Source organism: Asparagus officinalis, chromosome 3, assembly GCF_001876935.1.
Source record: "Asparagus officinalis chromosome 3, Aspof.V1, whole genome shotgun sequence".
NCBI lineage: Eukaryota > Viridiplantae > Streptophyta > Magnoliopsida > Asparagales > Asparagaceae > Asparagus > Asparagus officinalis.
In genome coordinates this window covers 18400919-18415836 of record NC_033796.1, presented here as the reverse complement: position 1 = coordinate 18415836, position 14918 = coordinate 18400919, and the positions used below count along the sequence as shown (strand labels likewise).

Here is a 14918-nt window from a genome sequence, read left to right as displayed (position 1 = left end):
TTCCGCCCCCTCCATCTTCAACTCTCCATCGGTAAACTACCCTCTTTGATACGATACGCGCAATAAATGTAACAAACACCTACAAGAATTAACTTCAACTCGATTCTCTACTCCTCCGCCCCCACTACAAAATTCCATTCAAACATGACACCATCTCTTCCTCTTTTCCCTAAACAGCACCAAACATGATCCACTCCCAAAAAAACCTCCCCTTTCCCCTTTTACCCCTCTTCCTCCTCCCCCTCCTCCAAACCCTCGCCTCCAGTTTGCAACCGGCCGGCACCTGCGGGCTCGGGACCGCTGCCGTCGGCCGGCTACGCCGTTCGGCTTCTCCGCGCGCTGCCGGGCAATCGCGGCCTTAAGGCCTGGGGGCGCCGGCAAGCGGCGCACCCTCAGGGTCGGCGAATTCTCGTATCGGGCGAAACCTAAAGACCTCGCGATCGAATCTGCCTCGATGTCGCGCCCCCTGCCTGGCGACGCAGCGGACGCCAATTCCCGGCGGCCGGCCGGTTTTCTTGCGGCCCCAACTAGGCGGCCTTGAGCCAATAAAAAGCAGGCCTCTTGCCTGCGGCCGATGGCAGGGCCTCGAAGCACGGACCGCTCGGCTGGGCTCGATAATCGGCGCAATTGCATATCGGATCGGCTCAGCTATCTTCGATGCCAGTCCAAGGACAAGAACATCAGTTGTTATTCCAATATAACGACCAACGGTGCCGACACCGATGACGATTTCTTATCTGAAACCGACGTCGTCCACTCTACGGGGTGCGAGTTCTTGTTCACGACGGTGAAGTATGAGACCGATGCTGAGAACGTGACGTCGGTGGTTTTCTCGGAGGCGGAGCTCGGGTGGTGGGTCCACGGCAAGTGCCTGTGCTCGGCCAATGCGAATTGCACACGTGTCAAGACTCCAGCAGGAGGACCTGGGTTCAGGTGTAGGTGTGGTGATGGCTATCAGGGGGACGGGTTCGCCGGCGGCAGCGCGGCAGCGGGTGTGTCAAAGGTTAGTTCTGTAATTTTGGTGTTGAAGATTAAAGAGTTGACTAGTCAATTTAATGGGTCGGAGGAATTGGTCAGGATGTTTGAATTTGACCCTCGGAAATAATTAGATAATTGCATGTTGAGGATTTGTGGAGGAAGTGAAAGCTGAGAATATCGGGGTGGTTCCACTAACCACATGGCAATGGAGTTTTGCTAACTGACGACGGAGGGGGGAGTTGGCTTTTCCTTCCTTCCTTTTTTTTTTTTTTTTTTTTTTTTTTTTTTCATGTAATAATTGGAGTCTGTATTGTCTGCTTGAGGACAAAGTGGAATAAGCAACCGAGAGAGGTCTTAAGTTTTAGTATTTCAAAATAGGAAAAAGTTGCTGATAGCCCCCTGTCCTGTATCTTTGATAACACTTATCACTTTTAGATTGCAAATAATCATGAATGGAGGGGTTATCTGGAATTTAGCCTAAAATTATCGCTGACCAAAGTATAAGTAAGATTGGGTCATCTGCAATCTGAGACTTGAAACCAGCTCGATTTAAGTTAAGGGTCTAGCTAATTTTTCTGCCAAGAAAACCATATGCTGTCTCTTATAAATAATATTGCGAGGACTTTGGTATCCAATCTTCTAATAGACATTCATACATGGAGTTAGAAATCAATATAGGTTCATGGTTAAATCAACTACATATTCTAGGCCTATTATTTAACTCCAAAGAATGGTGTAATTCATAGGGGAGGGGGTAGAATTATACAGAGAGTGATGTTATCTAATTAAAGATTTCAAACTCAAATCTAACTTCAAACTTTATGATACATGATTCCCCGTGTAATACAGGCACAGTTGGCCCCAAAAAATCGCAACCTTTGAATTAAATTTGACTCAGAGAAGTATTATTTTCACCAGGTTTGGAGTGGCATGTCAATCTCTAGAATCCAGATAGTAGTAAGGAATCTATAATTAGATTAATTATATTACTTGTGTCTATAGGAGCCAGATAATTCTGAATGGGCCTATTAATCAAAGAATATTTTTGACTGAGCCCATCAACATGGTTTTTTTCCCAATGATCCATACATTTAGCAAGCAATTCTATAGTATTTTTAATGTTTCCCCCCCTCATTTTTGTTCTTTTTCCAGTTTCTACTTGCGGGTCTGCAGCCTATATGTCAGGTAATTGTGGAGGCTCCAGTAAAGTTGGTGCGCTCGTTGGAGGTAACTACCTTAGAAAAGAAATGCAAGTAAATTTTCAAAACTTTGATCTCAGGTTTTGAGATTTATACTGAAATTTCTGATTTCAGGGATTTTTGCTGGAGGCGCAATAACGGCAGGCTTAGCTGTTGTCCTCTACCTCATCCGAGGCCGCTGCAGTTCTTCAAGGTTCCGCAAGAGCACCAAACGCTTGCTCTCCGACGCATCCTTCAATGTTCCCTTCTACCCGTACAAAACAATTGAGCGAGCGACCGATAATTTCTCTGACACTAACCGACTCGGCACCGGAGCATATGGAACGGTCTACGTCGGAAATCTCAGCAACGGTGATCTCGTCGCAGTCAAAAAGATCAAACACCCTGAACCTGAAACCGTCGAACAAGTGGTTAACGAAGTGAAGATGATCTCTTCAGTAAATCACCCAAATCTAGTTCGATTACTAGGCTGTTGCATTGAAAGAGGTGAACAAATTTTAGTCTACGAGTTCATGCCTAATGGTACATTGGCTCAGCACCTTCAAAGACAACGAGGTGTTGGTCTCCCATGGACAATTCGACTTGCGGTTGCAACGGAGACAGCCAAAGCCATAGCCTACTTACATTCTGCAGTCCAACCGCCAATATACCATAGAGACATTAAATCCAGTAACATACTGTTAGACCACCAATTCAATGCCAAGATTGCAGATTTTGGCTTGTCAAGAGCTGTAGTAACTGATTTCTCTCACGTTTCTACCGCTCCCCAGGGCACGCCAGGATACGTTGATCCGCAATACCATCAAAACTATCATTTATCGGATAAGAGTGATGTGTACAGTTTCGGAGTTGTTCTTATGGAGATCATAACGGGATTAAAAGTGGTGGACTTCAACAGAGTTCAGAGTGAGGTTAATTTAGCTGCGATGGCCGTTGACAGGATCTCAAAGGGGAAAGTAGAGGAGATCATAGATCCCTTTCTTGGGAAGCAGGGGGATAGTTGGGCATTGGCGTCAATTCACAAGGTTGCTGAGCTAGGGTTTCGGTGTTTGGCGTTTCATAGGGATATGAGGCCATCGATGATGGAAGTTGCGGATGAATTGGAGCAGATCAGGCTGAGCTGCTGGGCTCCGAAGGATGGGGATGTTGTCGTTCCGCAGCCCGTTGAGCTGTGCACATCACCGTTGATGGAAGGGAGTGAGAGAGTGGAGAGTGCAAGGAGTGAGGGAGTGGAGAGTGCAGGGAAGAGTAAGAGATTGGTTGTGAGTGGGAGGATTGAGGAGAAGGTGAATTCACCTGTTTCTGTGCAAGATAATTGGGTCAGTGAGCAGAGTACTCCGTCATCGAGTAGCTTGTTGGGGTATCCAAATCATTGATTTATGGTTAGCTGGTTGCTTTGTGTTCGAACTGGTATGTGCATAATGGGTTAAAGATCGCAATATATGTTCCCGGAATCTGCTGCTTTATATTGATCTGTAAGTAGCCCCTGCTTTAGTGTAGTCCACAAAGGCTTATGAAATTTTTGTGAAGAAATTACCAAGTAATTGCTATAAAGTTGAGAGAAATGTTTATCTAGGCCATCTCATATCTACACTGGTTGGCATGGGAGATTGTTTCAAGTTTTGTGCATATTGTTCTTCTGTGGAGGACCAGGGTGGATATGGATATGGTTGCTAAAATCTATATCCGATAGGGATATATTTCTAAATATGCCATGAAATATTTGGATCCTAATCTGAAGTATCCCAATATATGTGGCTCATATGGTTGCAATAGTTTTAATGCTTACAATAATGAGTTTGAGGTTAATTTTTATTATCAAGAGATCTAAATGTAGTTTTAGTTTTAATGCTTAGAATAATGAGTTTGAGGTTAAGTTTTATTATCCGGATCCTAATCTAAAGTATCTCGACATACGTAACTCATATGGTTGGAATAGTTTTAATGCTTAGAATAATGAGTTTGAGGTTAATTTTTATTATCAAGAGATCTCAACGTAACTTTTCAGATTTAACAAACATATTAATGAATTTTCTTATATCCTATGAGTTATAATACTATTTGATTTTCTCATATCTGTTTTGTATCCGCATGTTTATTTGCTTATATATCTACATGTATATTCATATATAATTTTAACATATATGGTTATAAATTTTCTATACCGAGAGACATATATGTATCAATATTTGTGATTGGTAAACGGATAGAAATAATGTAAGCGTCGTATCCGAGCCATATATGAACAGTTTGCGCCCTTATGTAGGGCTACATTAGTACTTTGTTAGTAACTCAAGAATTTCCCTGTTCATCCATGCGAATTTACCAATGGAGGGCCAAATGTCGACTTTCACATGAAAATAATAGAATATAGTTACCTCTCATTATAAAGGGATCACAATGAGAAGGTACACAAAAACGGCGGTCCAGCCGCCACACGGGGAAACAAGATGATGTATCAACATAAATTACTTGATTATCTTGGTTCTTATATTGTTTTCCTTGTTCTGCCAAACTTTAACCGAAACAAAATTCCTCTTCATGTAGCAACTTACTTTTATTGTAGAACGTAGACCACATTCACATGCATATTTATTGCCATTCCAACTAATAAAAGAAGTAAGATGTGATTTCTCCTCTATATGTTCCACGTTGCTTTTCAAAAGAGCCTTACAATTCCAAAAATATTATAGTGATTCTCTTATGCCTGAAGTGGTCTTTTCATCTTTTCATCAAAGATAAAAAAATGCGAGTTGGCCTGTTTGCCAATATATGAGTCGTATGACGGAGTTGTGAACGCATTCTAGTTCACCAACTGACCTATGCATTTGATGTTATTTCCATAAATAAGCACGCCATAAATATCAAAGACGCATTTAATTGATGGCACTTGACAACGCCTGCCCCATTAAAATTGACAAGGCACTCGATAGGATTATTTGCTAGGCTAGGTATGTAATAATACGCCTCATGAATCAGATTTCCAGTACTATTTTGTTGACTCTCGTTCTATCTGATAATAAAGCTCTAGCCCTCCCTCTTTTTCATGATTGGACCCGGAGTCCTATTTTTATTTTATTTTTCCTTTTCTTCTTTCACATTCGCATCTCTTTATGTATCTTTAGATTGTTTCTTTTCCCCTTTTTGGGAGTTACATTTCTCTCGGCTTGGAGTTTTTGCTTGCTTCAATTAAGAGTATTTTTTATAATGCTCTTAATCATTCTTCATGGTGGGAATTATTAGCATCTAGTAATCTTCATCCATTATATAAATGTTGCATTTAGGGGGTGTTTGGTTGCATTGTTTTTGAGAAATGTTTTCTCAAAAAGTACAAACAATGACATTTCTGTAATTAAGAGTTTTCTATAGATTTCCACAAACTGTGTTTGGCTCAAAAAAGATTTACAGAAATGTTTTCTGTAAAGTATAGGAAAGTACCAAAATTTATAGAAATTGATTTCCTTCTAAAATGGGCGGAAATCTCTTGGAAATCTGATATATTCATTATTTAAATAATAAAACTTATTAACACTTTTCTATAAAGTTAAGGATGTTTGGTTACATTTCTATAAAATTATAGGAAATGTTGCTATTTTCCCAAAAATTATGAGTAATTTTCTTGTTTTGAACCAAACAAGCACAATACAAAAAATAAGAAAATTTGTACATTTTAACTTCTCAAAACTTTTCCTATAATTTTTTTAAGAAATACAAGAAAATCAAATTTTGGATGGAAAACATTTCCTATAATTTATAGAAATGTAACCAAACACCCCCTTAGCATATAAAGTCTCTATGGGGGCGTTTGGTTCAATTTCTATAAATTATAGGAAAAGGAATTCCTTGTATTTCTTGAAAAAATTATAGGAAAAGTTTTAAGAAGTCAAAAAGTACAAGTTTTCTTGTTATTTGTATTTTGCTTGTTTTGTTCAAAACAAGAAAATATGGTCCATTACTTTATAGAAATGTCAAGTTTTCCTTTTCTTTTGTTTGGTTACATATGCTATATTTATAAAAAAGTGGTAACTATCATATTTATCACTTTATAACGGCTAATTTCACATTATCAAGTCTTATAAAATCCTTCTATCCTCAACTATCCATGAATACAAAATTTACACAATTTTCACAATTTAGCTCAGCTATTAGTCTCTTATCAAAATTGATTGCCTCAACTAAAACATACAAGTTGATGTAGATTGTGTTCTAATAACGTAGTAAAGAACGTTTTATCTTATTATGAACATTGTAAATTAGTTTGCAATCTTATTTAGTTGACCATCATCATCGCTAAAAGTTCAATCTGAGCTCCAAACGGAACCAAAAACCCAACAACATTGAGCTAAACAAGCTCGAATCAACATAGTAACAAAAAAAACCCCGGGAGCTCGACAACGAGCACAAATAGCATCCAAAAACCCAACAACATAGAGCTTAACAAACTCAAATTAGCATAGTAACAAAAAACAGCCACGGGAGCTCGACAACGAGCACAAATAGCAACCAAAAACCCAACAACATAGAGCTTAACAAACTCAAATTAGCATAGTAACAAAAAACAGCCACGGGAGCTCGACAACGAGCACAAATAGCAACCAAAAACCCAACAACATAGAGCTAAACAAGCTCGAATCAGCATAGTAACAAAAAACAACCACGAGAGCTCGATGACGAGCACAAATAGCAACCAAAAACCCAACAATATAGAGCTAAACAAGCTTGAATCACCATAGTAACAAAAAAGTTTTAGGCCTCATTCTAATATAAGACCTACAACTATCACTATATCCTTCAAATACACGCTTGAAGTGAGCATTTCTACAATAAAATTTTCTTATCTTATCCTCTCTTGGAGCATAACAAATGGATTTGCGCCTAGCACGAATTCTTAATAAACAAGTTATTATTGTAACCATTGAAGATATAGTCGTATTAGCACACATCATCTTTATTTATTCTTCATCTATACCATCCATCTACATTCGTTACAAAGCAAAAATTATTTAAGATGTTTATGCAACGATACAGAATGATAAAAAATTGATCAACTAACTTACCAACAAAACTCTTGTATATACATGACATTTTGAAATATAATCATGATTGACATGATACAAACGTACTACATTGAAAGTTTGAAAAAACTAAAAAAATATCAAAATATCAACTTTGAAAAGTTTGAATTATAATCAACATTTTTTGTGAACTACCAGTTTCTTCGATAAGAAGCTAATAAAAATATTTTTGATCTCTAGGTTTGTCTTTGATAAGAGATTTTAGTTTGAAAAAAGCTTGTTAGCATATTTTAATTGGTAGTAATTCTATCTCAAAATCTTTTTCTCATTATAGAACTTTTTCATATTAAGGAGTTCTAAATAAAACTATTTTACCACTAATTAGCTACATTAAATAGAGTTCAACATATCATGCATGTCCTTGATTGAGATCATAATAAGACTCTTGTACTATCATAATAAGACGGTCACTCATCTAGCTCGTGCTATGTCACAGTGATTTTCCTTAAGGGCTGTTTGGTTCACTATTATAAGAGGTGAAAAACTCAGAAAACCCCTTCACGTCAGATTTTTAGCCATCCACGTCAGTTTTTTTGTTTCCGTCCATTTCTTTGTGTCGCTTTGGTTCGCTCGGATGGAAGAGGGAAAACTCTGCTGAAATCGCCGCCACCTCAGATTTTTTTCCCTCTCCGATTTCCTTCCCCAACCGAGTGAAATTGATAAAAACTCTGCCACGTCAGATTTTTTTCCTTCTTTGCTTTGTTTATAAAAGTTTTTTTTTTCTATGCGAACCAAACACAAGAAAAATAAATACATTGGTTTCTCACCATTTTTTATGTGCGAACAAAAGCAAAACAATCTATTTCTTGGAAAAATTTAGAAAACTCAAAACTTATATTTTTTTACATGGAATTGCATTTCCCTATATCAAGGAAACGAACCAAACAGGCCCTAACATCAAACGATTCCCCAGATATCGAAGAGCAGCACCTAATCCATATAACTCAAACTAAACCAATAGCTACTAAAAGCCCATTAACTAACAAGAAATCAACCACAACTATCATAAAAAGATAAGATTTTTCTACCATAAATAACTCAGATCCACAAATAGATCAACTATGAAAATAAAAAGATCATAACTTTATATTAATTAGCTGAGAAATGAGAAAGGGTTTTTACCTTTGAGAGGCTTGAGATCAGAAACTCTAGCGCGGCGAGATTTCACGAGAAGGGGAAAAGCTATAGTACCACGAGACAGCTTAGAAAATACCATCTGTGAAGAGGGGAACCCTAGATTTGGGGACGACGAACGAGAGGGAAACGAGATGGGGGCGATGGCCGAGAGGGGAACGAGATGTGAGCGGTAAAAGACGCGAATGATCGTTAATTTGGGGGCGGGAACGAGAGGGTTGAAGCCCTAATTTTTCCGCCCTTCAACAAGCGCGAGAAATCTTTTCGGCAGTGTGAGAAAAATTTTCAGCTAGGAAAATGGGTACGGGCTCAATATAAATAATTTTAAAATCGAGTGTCAGATTTTTGGATAATTTCCGCTCATTTTGAGAGGAAATTGACTTTCGTAAATTTTGATATTTTTCTGTGCTTTACAAAAAAATTTTCTCTGAATTTTTTTTAAACCAAACACACTTTATAAAAATCTAAAAAGAAATTATTTATAAAAATATCACTGTCAGGCCTTTTCTATAAAAATGGCCAACCAAACACCCCCTAAGGGTGATGGTCCCACTATTGACAGACAATATTTGGAGCACCCCAAAAGACCAGAATTATTGAGTACTTTCTCCTCTGATAGAATCTAAATTTCAGTTTTAATAACACGTGCTTCACCAATGCAGCACCAATGAAATTTCAAGTAAAACTTCAAAACAGTACATTGTTGTTCCAAAACAAAACGTGCAGCACAATGATTCATTATTACTTTAGAACACAAGGGACAAGTAGCGGTGCGGGAAAAGCGATGGAGAAAAGGTAAGCAATAATTTGAGCGCTGAGCTAAATTTATAAAATGAAATCCAGAAAAGGCTGTACTGGCTAGCTACTGGAAGGCCATAGCATGGCGACACACTGGGCCTTAACGTAAGCATGTTACGGTTATTTGCTTATGTACCCCTTACATTATGGGTATTTGTAAAACCTACCCTCAAAATTTTAGCATTTGTGAAACTACTCCCAAAATCATCAACTTTATGAAAAAGATGCCCCTAAAATCAACAAATGATCAAGTTTATGCTTAAATTTGACAATTTTGTCGATAATATTTACATTATGATTATAAATTAGCTTATGAAAGTTGATGATTAATTGCTTTGAGGGTAATTTTTTTCAAAATAGATGATTTGAAGGTAGTTTGCAAACAATGAGATTTGGAGGGTATATTTACAAATACCACATGTTATGTTGAGAGAATCCCTTCACCTTTAGGGCCTGTTTGGTTCGCTTTTGTGAGTGGCAAAAAACCCTTTCCTCCTCCTGACAGCCCCGCCACGTCGACAAAACCCGTTCTAGGTTTTCTTTTCCTAGCTTTGGTTCGCTTCTTCCCCTCGTCCCTCCAGCCGCGGAAATCCCCTCCACCTCAGATCTGTTTCTTTCCCCCATTTCCTTAGAAAGCGTCTTCGTGGTTTCTCTTTGATGCCTGCGAGAGTTCAATATTGTTGATCTTGTGCTTGATTTTCATAGAAGAATGCCCTAGTTCCTCAAATCGTTGTTTTTGCTGGATCTTGCTAAAGAAACAGCGGCTTTATTGGAAATTTCGGGGTTTTTTGCTAGATCTTGTTGGATCTTGCTATACTTCAAATCTAAGGTATGATTTAATCTCAACTCAGAATTGATTTGTTTAAAATTTCGTATGATTTAGAATTGACATTTCAAAAATTTTGCACTTTCTATAATTATCTGAAAATTAACTGAAAACTATTTGAAAATATAACTGTAATTAACTAAAAATATTACTTAAAATATTACTAAAATTAACTAAAAAATATATTAATTATTATAAATATAACTGAAAAAATTACTAAAATAAACTGAGAATTATCTTAAATTATCTGAAAATTAACTTTAGATCTTGCCATACGTCATTTAAGTTTTGATTATTGACATTGCATGGGAATGCTTGCTAGGTATATTAATTATTTTAATTTGATTTTAGCATCGTAGATGGATGGTGATGGGGATTGTACTGATGAACAAATTGTTGTTAATATGGTTCAAGGTGCTGCACTATCCGTTTTTGTTATAATAATTACATTGATAAGGAGAATGCAAGCTAGATGTAAATCAATACGTAGTGGTCCAAGTGAGGAAACAGTGGGAAATGACAAATCAACAAAAGTTCACTTTTTTTTATGCAAACCAAACACAAGAAAAAACAAAACATTGGTTTTCCCCATATATTATATGCGCGAACTAAATCAAAACAATATATTTCTTGAAAAAGTTTGAAAAACTCAAAACTTGTATTTCTTTACATGAAATTGCATTTTCCCTATATATAGGAAACAAACCAAACAGCCCCTTATGTCAATCACATTCTTTTTTTGTGGTCACCTAGACCGCACTAAAGAGTGCCTCCCGCATCTTAATCAACTTTAAAGCTAGATTCTCCTAGCGTCTTTTAACCAAAGATTAATTGTTATGTTCAACTACTACTGATGAAATTAACTATAAAACAAACTTTGTCTATTATGAATTTATATTCTCGAGCCAGCCATGTGAGTACGCCAAAACTTAGGTATCAAATGAATAAAATGGCTATATTCAAACTAGTAGAATATACTATCAAAAAACCCAAAAAAAAAAGGTACTGCTAGTAGAAGGTTAATACGCACACGCTTACAACACTACGGGCGTAGTAAAAAAATATGTGTGAAAGAAGGGCATTTTTTAATTTCAACTATAATTGGGAGAGTGAAAAAGGTAATTTAACAAATTAAAAGACATTATGTCTTTTTTTTTCTTTTTCTCCTTTTTTAAATATTTTCTAGAATTTGAAATTAAGTTATCGCGACATTTGCCGCCACCTATTTTTCAGCAAACAACTTTAGTAAAAATCCAAATTTCAAGATCTCATGCACATATTTCCACTTCTACACGAGATTCTACATAAAATACATACAAGGTTCCATTTCCAGTAACAGCAAAAACACATAATGCATGCTAACATATCCAACTCAATAATCCATCCCCATCCTCCTTTTCACGGGCTTGCGCGGCCCCCACACTAAAAACCTATAATTTAACAAAAAGCCCCCTCAACTCTCCCTCCTTTCAAAAACTAGCCCTCTTTAACGACGTCAACTTAACAGACGAACCCAAAGGCCCCGACCCAACCTCAATATCAAACGAGTCATATCTCATAAATAACTCAACAACCAACATCCTCGCGACTAGCAGCACAAAATCTTTGCCAGCGCACTGCTTATTTGACGTCGTCGGGGACTCCGTCTCCGGTCCATTAGACCACAGCACGTGTTTTAGTAACCTCTCCCCCTCTCCAACGAACCGGTCACCGACAAACTCTTCAGCCCTCTCAAAAACCCTCGGGTCCTTCGTAGCGAACGGCTGATATCCAAACAGCAGCTCCCCAGCACGAATCTCAAAGCCCGCGTCGTGGCTCTCCACCACAAAATCCCTCCTCGCTCTCCCGTACTGTAACGGCACCGGCGGCTCGATCCTCATCGCCTCGTAAACCACCGACTTCATCAACGGCATCTCCTCCATCGCTCTCATCGTCACCTCTCCGCCGTTGGATCTAACGATCTCCTCCGCTAGCTTGCCGTGAAGTCTAGCTCCAGCTCGGCCGACCCACTTAACTAAGCCGGGGAAGAGAAATTTCATACCGCCGAAAGCGTTGAAACAAATAGTGAACAATAAATTATGAACAGCTTCTTCCCTCGAGATCCCGAGACGCTCGGCCTCGTCGAGAACCGGACCCGAGGAATCGCGGAAAAAAGCGGCGAGCTTATCGTAGTCGGATTTCACCAAAGCAGCTGGTAATCTAACGGAATGAAGAACGAGATCTTCCAGGAGACTCGGCAGGCCGAGGGTCAAAAGAGGCCCGAGCTGAACAAGTACCCATTTCGTTACCAATTTCGGCCCATCTGATCCCAGCTTGCTCTCCAGTGGATCCTTACCCAGTAAAGACCTCGCGAGAAAATTGAACGCGGCCTGATCGTTAGCCTCACCGAAATCAGCCTTGCCCCTTTTAGCGATCTCAGATTCGAGACCGAGGAAAAGATCCCCAAAAGTCCTCCTGAATTCAGGGATCACAGACTGACGACGAGATGAAAGGAGAAAGAACAAGAGCTTTTTCAAAGGAGCGTGGTTGGGTTCGTGCACGTCGAGATAGGAGAGGGTCCGGTAAACCGCCGTTGAGCTTAGTGAGGGCATGAAGGTGCCAGTGAAATATCTTTCTTCTCGACGAGCGAGGTGTCGAAGAGAAAGAGAGAGCTCGGCGGCGTCGAGGAGGGCGACGACGCGGGGTCGGGGCGACGAGAGGGCCGGGTGGCATGTTGACGGCACGGTGGAGTTGTGTGGCGGCGGACGCGGACTTGAAGAAGTCATCGCGGCCTTGGTTGTAGAACTATAGTCGAAGCGGTCGGGAAAGGGCGATCAGAGGGAGCCGTAGTCGCCGGGATTTTGCGGATGGGGAGCTTCTTCGAGGGGAGGGTGGCAGGTTTTTAGTTGGTGGGTGGTATATGGGTTCTGAGAGAGAGAAGGATTTGAAGGTTGGGGTGCTGAAGAGAAGAGAAGCCGAGGCCATTGTTGCTGAGTGCTGGATGGAGCTCGGCTTGGTTTTGGGTTGAAGTGTTGTCGATCAGAGCCTATTATATAAAGGAATTTGTTGGTGAAAAGGTGGCCGGTGAGGTCGCTGAGGTGGTGGTATTATTATTGTTTTTATTAAATGATCAAAGGGGGGAGGGGAGTCAGGGACTAGCTTTTTGAATGTGGGGGTGGGTCAGTGGGTGCGTGGGTAGACATGGTAAACGTGGGATTATTGAAACGTGGGTAGATGAGGAGGAGGCGGGTGGACGGAAGTAGGAACGAGCCGTCTTTTGACTGGTCCCCCGGTCGCGCGTGCTCATTTTTGCATACCCGCTTGGTCATACAACTTTGGGGTACGGTTAAAAAAGTGTGGAATTTGACTTGATAAAACATAGAATATCTAGTTAATCTTACAAGTAAGAGAGACGTTGACATTCAACTACTAATTGTACTAAAATTGTATCATTCAATATTTTCTCATGTTTAATGTCTAAATTCGATCTCCAGAAACTTAATTAGATCACCGCACCAAATAATTGTTAGTTCTTTTTTGTTCCTCATGCTTAGTATCAAGTATAATCTTACTTAAGTACTTAAAAAAGAGACGTTGGCAGTCAACTACCAATTGTACGAAAATTGTATCATTCAATATTTTCTCATGTTTTCTTTTCGAGTATCATTTTAGAAAACCCCCTCAAATTTGAGGGTGTTGTAGATAATCCTCCTCAACTTTTAAAATATGATAGACCCCCTTAAATATAGGTCGTCTCACAAAATCCACTTTATCTTTCTAGTTTTTTTAAATAATTGCCCTAGTATTATTAATTCGAAATATGAAATGACTACAATACCCTTCGTTGAAAAAAAACCATGTGAGTTTCAAAACCCAACCTAATCTAAATATTAGACTTCGGTTTGATAAGTTTTGACGAGGGAACTAACCTATAAAAAGTTTAAAAGTTTCAATTGCTTCAAACATTACAAGCATAGACAAAAGAAAATAAAAGAACTTTAGTGTTTTCAAAAAAGAAAGAAAAAAAATTTAAATTTACATGTAAACCTAGCAGTGAAAATGGAGGAATAAGAAGAGGGGAAAATAAAATGAAAGTTATTTTTAACCAAAAAAATTAAAAAGGAACACTGATAAATTTTTTTAATGTTTTAGGGATAGTATGGTCATTTTAAAACTTTTGTTCCTTTAGATTCAAATTATATTAGTTTATGGGGGTTAAGTGAGAAAAGTTGAGGGGGGATAAATAATATTTCGAAAGTTGAGGGGGTCATCTACAATAACTCCATAATTGTGGGGCGTTTTCTGGACTTAAAATTGTTGAGAGGGGTTGTCTGAGATGACCCCCATAGTTGAGGACGGTTTTCTAAAATTAATCCTTATTATAGGTAAGAATTATCATCTTGGCATGAAGACATTGTGCTAAGAACAATTGTTGTGTAAAACAGAAAAAAGGCTCCTTGTAAAAGATCTCTAGTGTAATGGACTTAATTCTTTTCTTAAAGCTCTATCTAGGGTATGCCTGATTGAACTTTTTTTAAGGATCTATTCCATCTACTAATTCACGAAAATAAGAAGATGAGATGATTATATAAAGAGTACTTCATAAGGCTCTATAAAAAACTTAAAAGAAAGAAGCTTAAACAAAGGAAAATAATCATTTTTATTGGCCAATAAAATAAGTAATCAATTTTTATTAGTTTTTTTTAATTAATCCCATATAATGTACATAACATTTTTAAATAAAACATGCCGCAACTATTTTAGTCGTAGGATCTTACTGTGTCGAACCATTGAACATTATCGCACGATTGCACTTAAATATTTTCATGTACAGAAATTAGTCGACTATGTCCTGGTGTTTTGCGTGACAATGTTTTGCAACAAACTAGATGTACGGAGCAATGTTGACCGATGACCTTTTTTTTTTTT

The 14918-nt window shown here is 38.5% G+C and overlaps 2 protein-coding genes across 2 annotated transcripts in view; one reads left to right on the top strand and one right to left on the bottom strand.

The window, feature by feature from the left end:
• Nucleotides 575-3757, top strand: LOC109834707 (wall-associated receptor kinase-like 14). The gene is given in 4 exon segments (XM_020402735.1): nt 575-983; nt 986-1003; nt 2131-2205; nt 2292-3757. Coding segments are annotated over 4 exon segments (1764 nt in total). The 3' UTR covers nt 3554-3757.
• The window catches only part of LOC109834706 (allene oxide synthase 1, chloroplastic-like), a 15258-nt gene continuing 11596 nt past the window's right edge, over nt 11257-14918 (bottom strand). Inside the window, 4 exon segments of the mRNA XM_020402734.1 lie at nt 11257-12618; nt 12621-12651; nt 12653-12698; nt 12700-12794. Of these exon segments, the coding sequence (XP_020258323.1) occupies nt 11480-12618; nt 12621-12651; nt 12653-12698; nt 12700-12794 (1311 nt within the window). The 3' untranslated portion in view covers nt 11257-11479.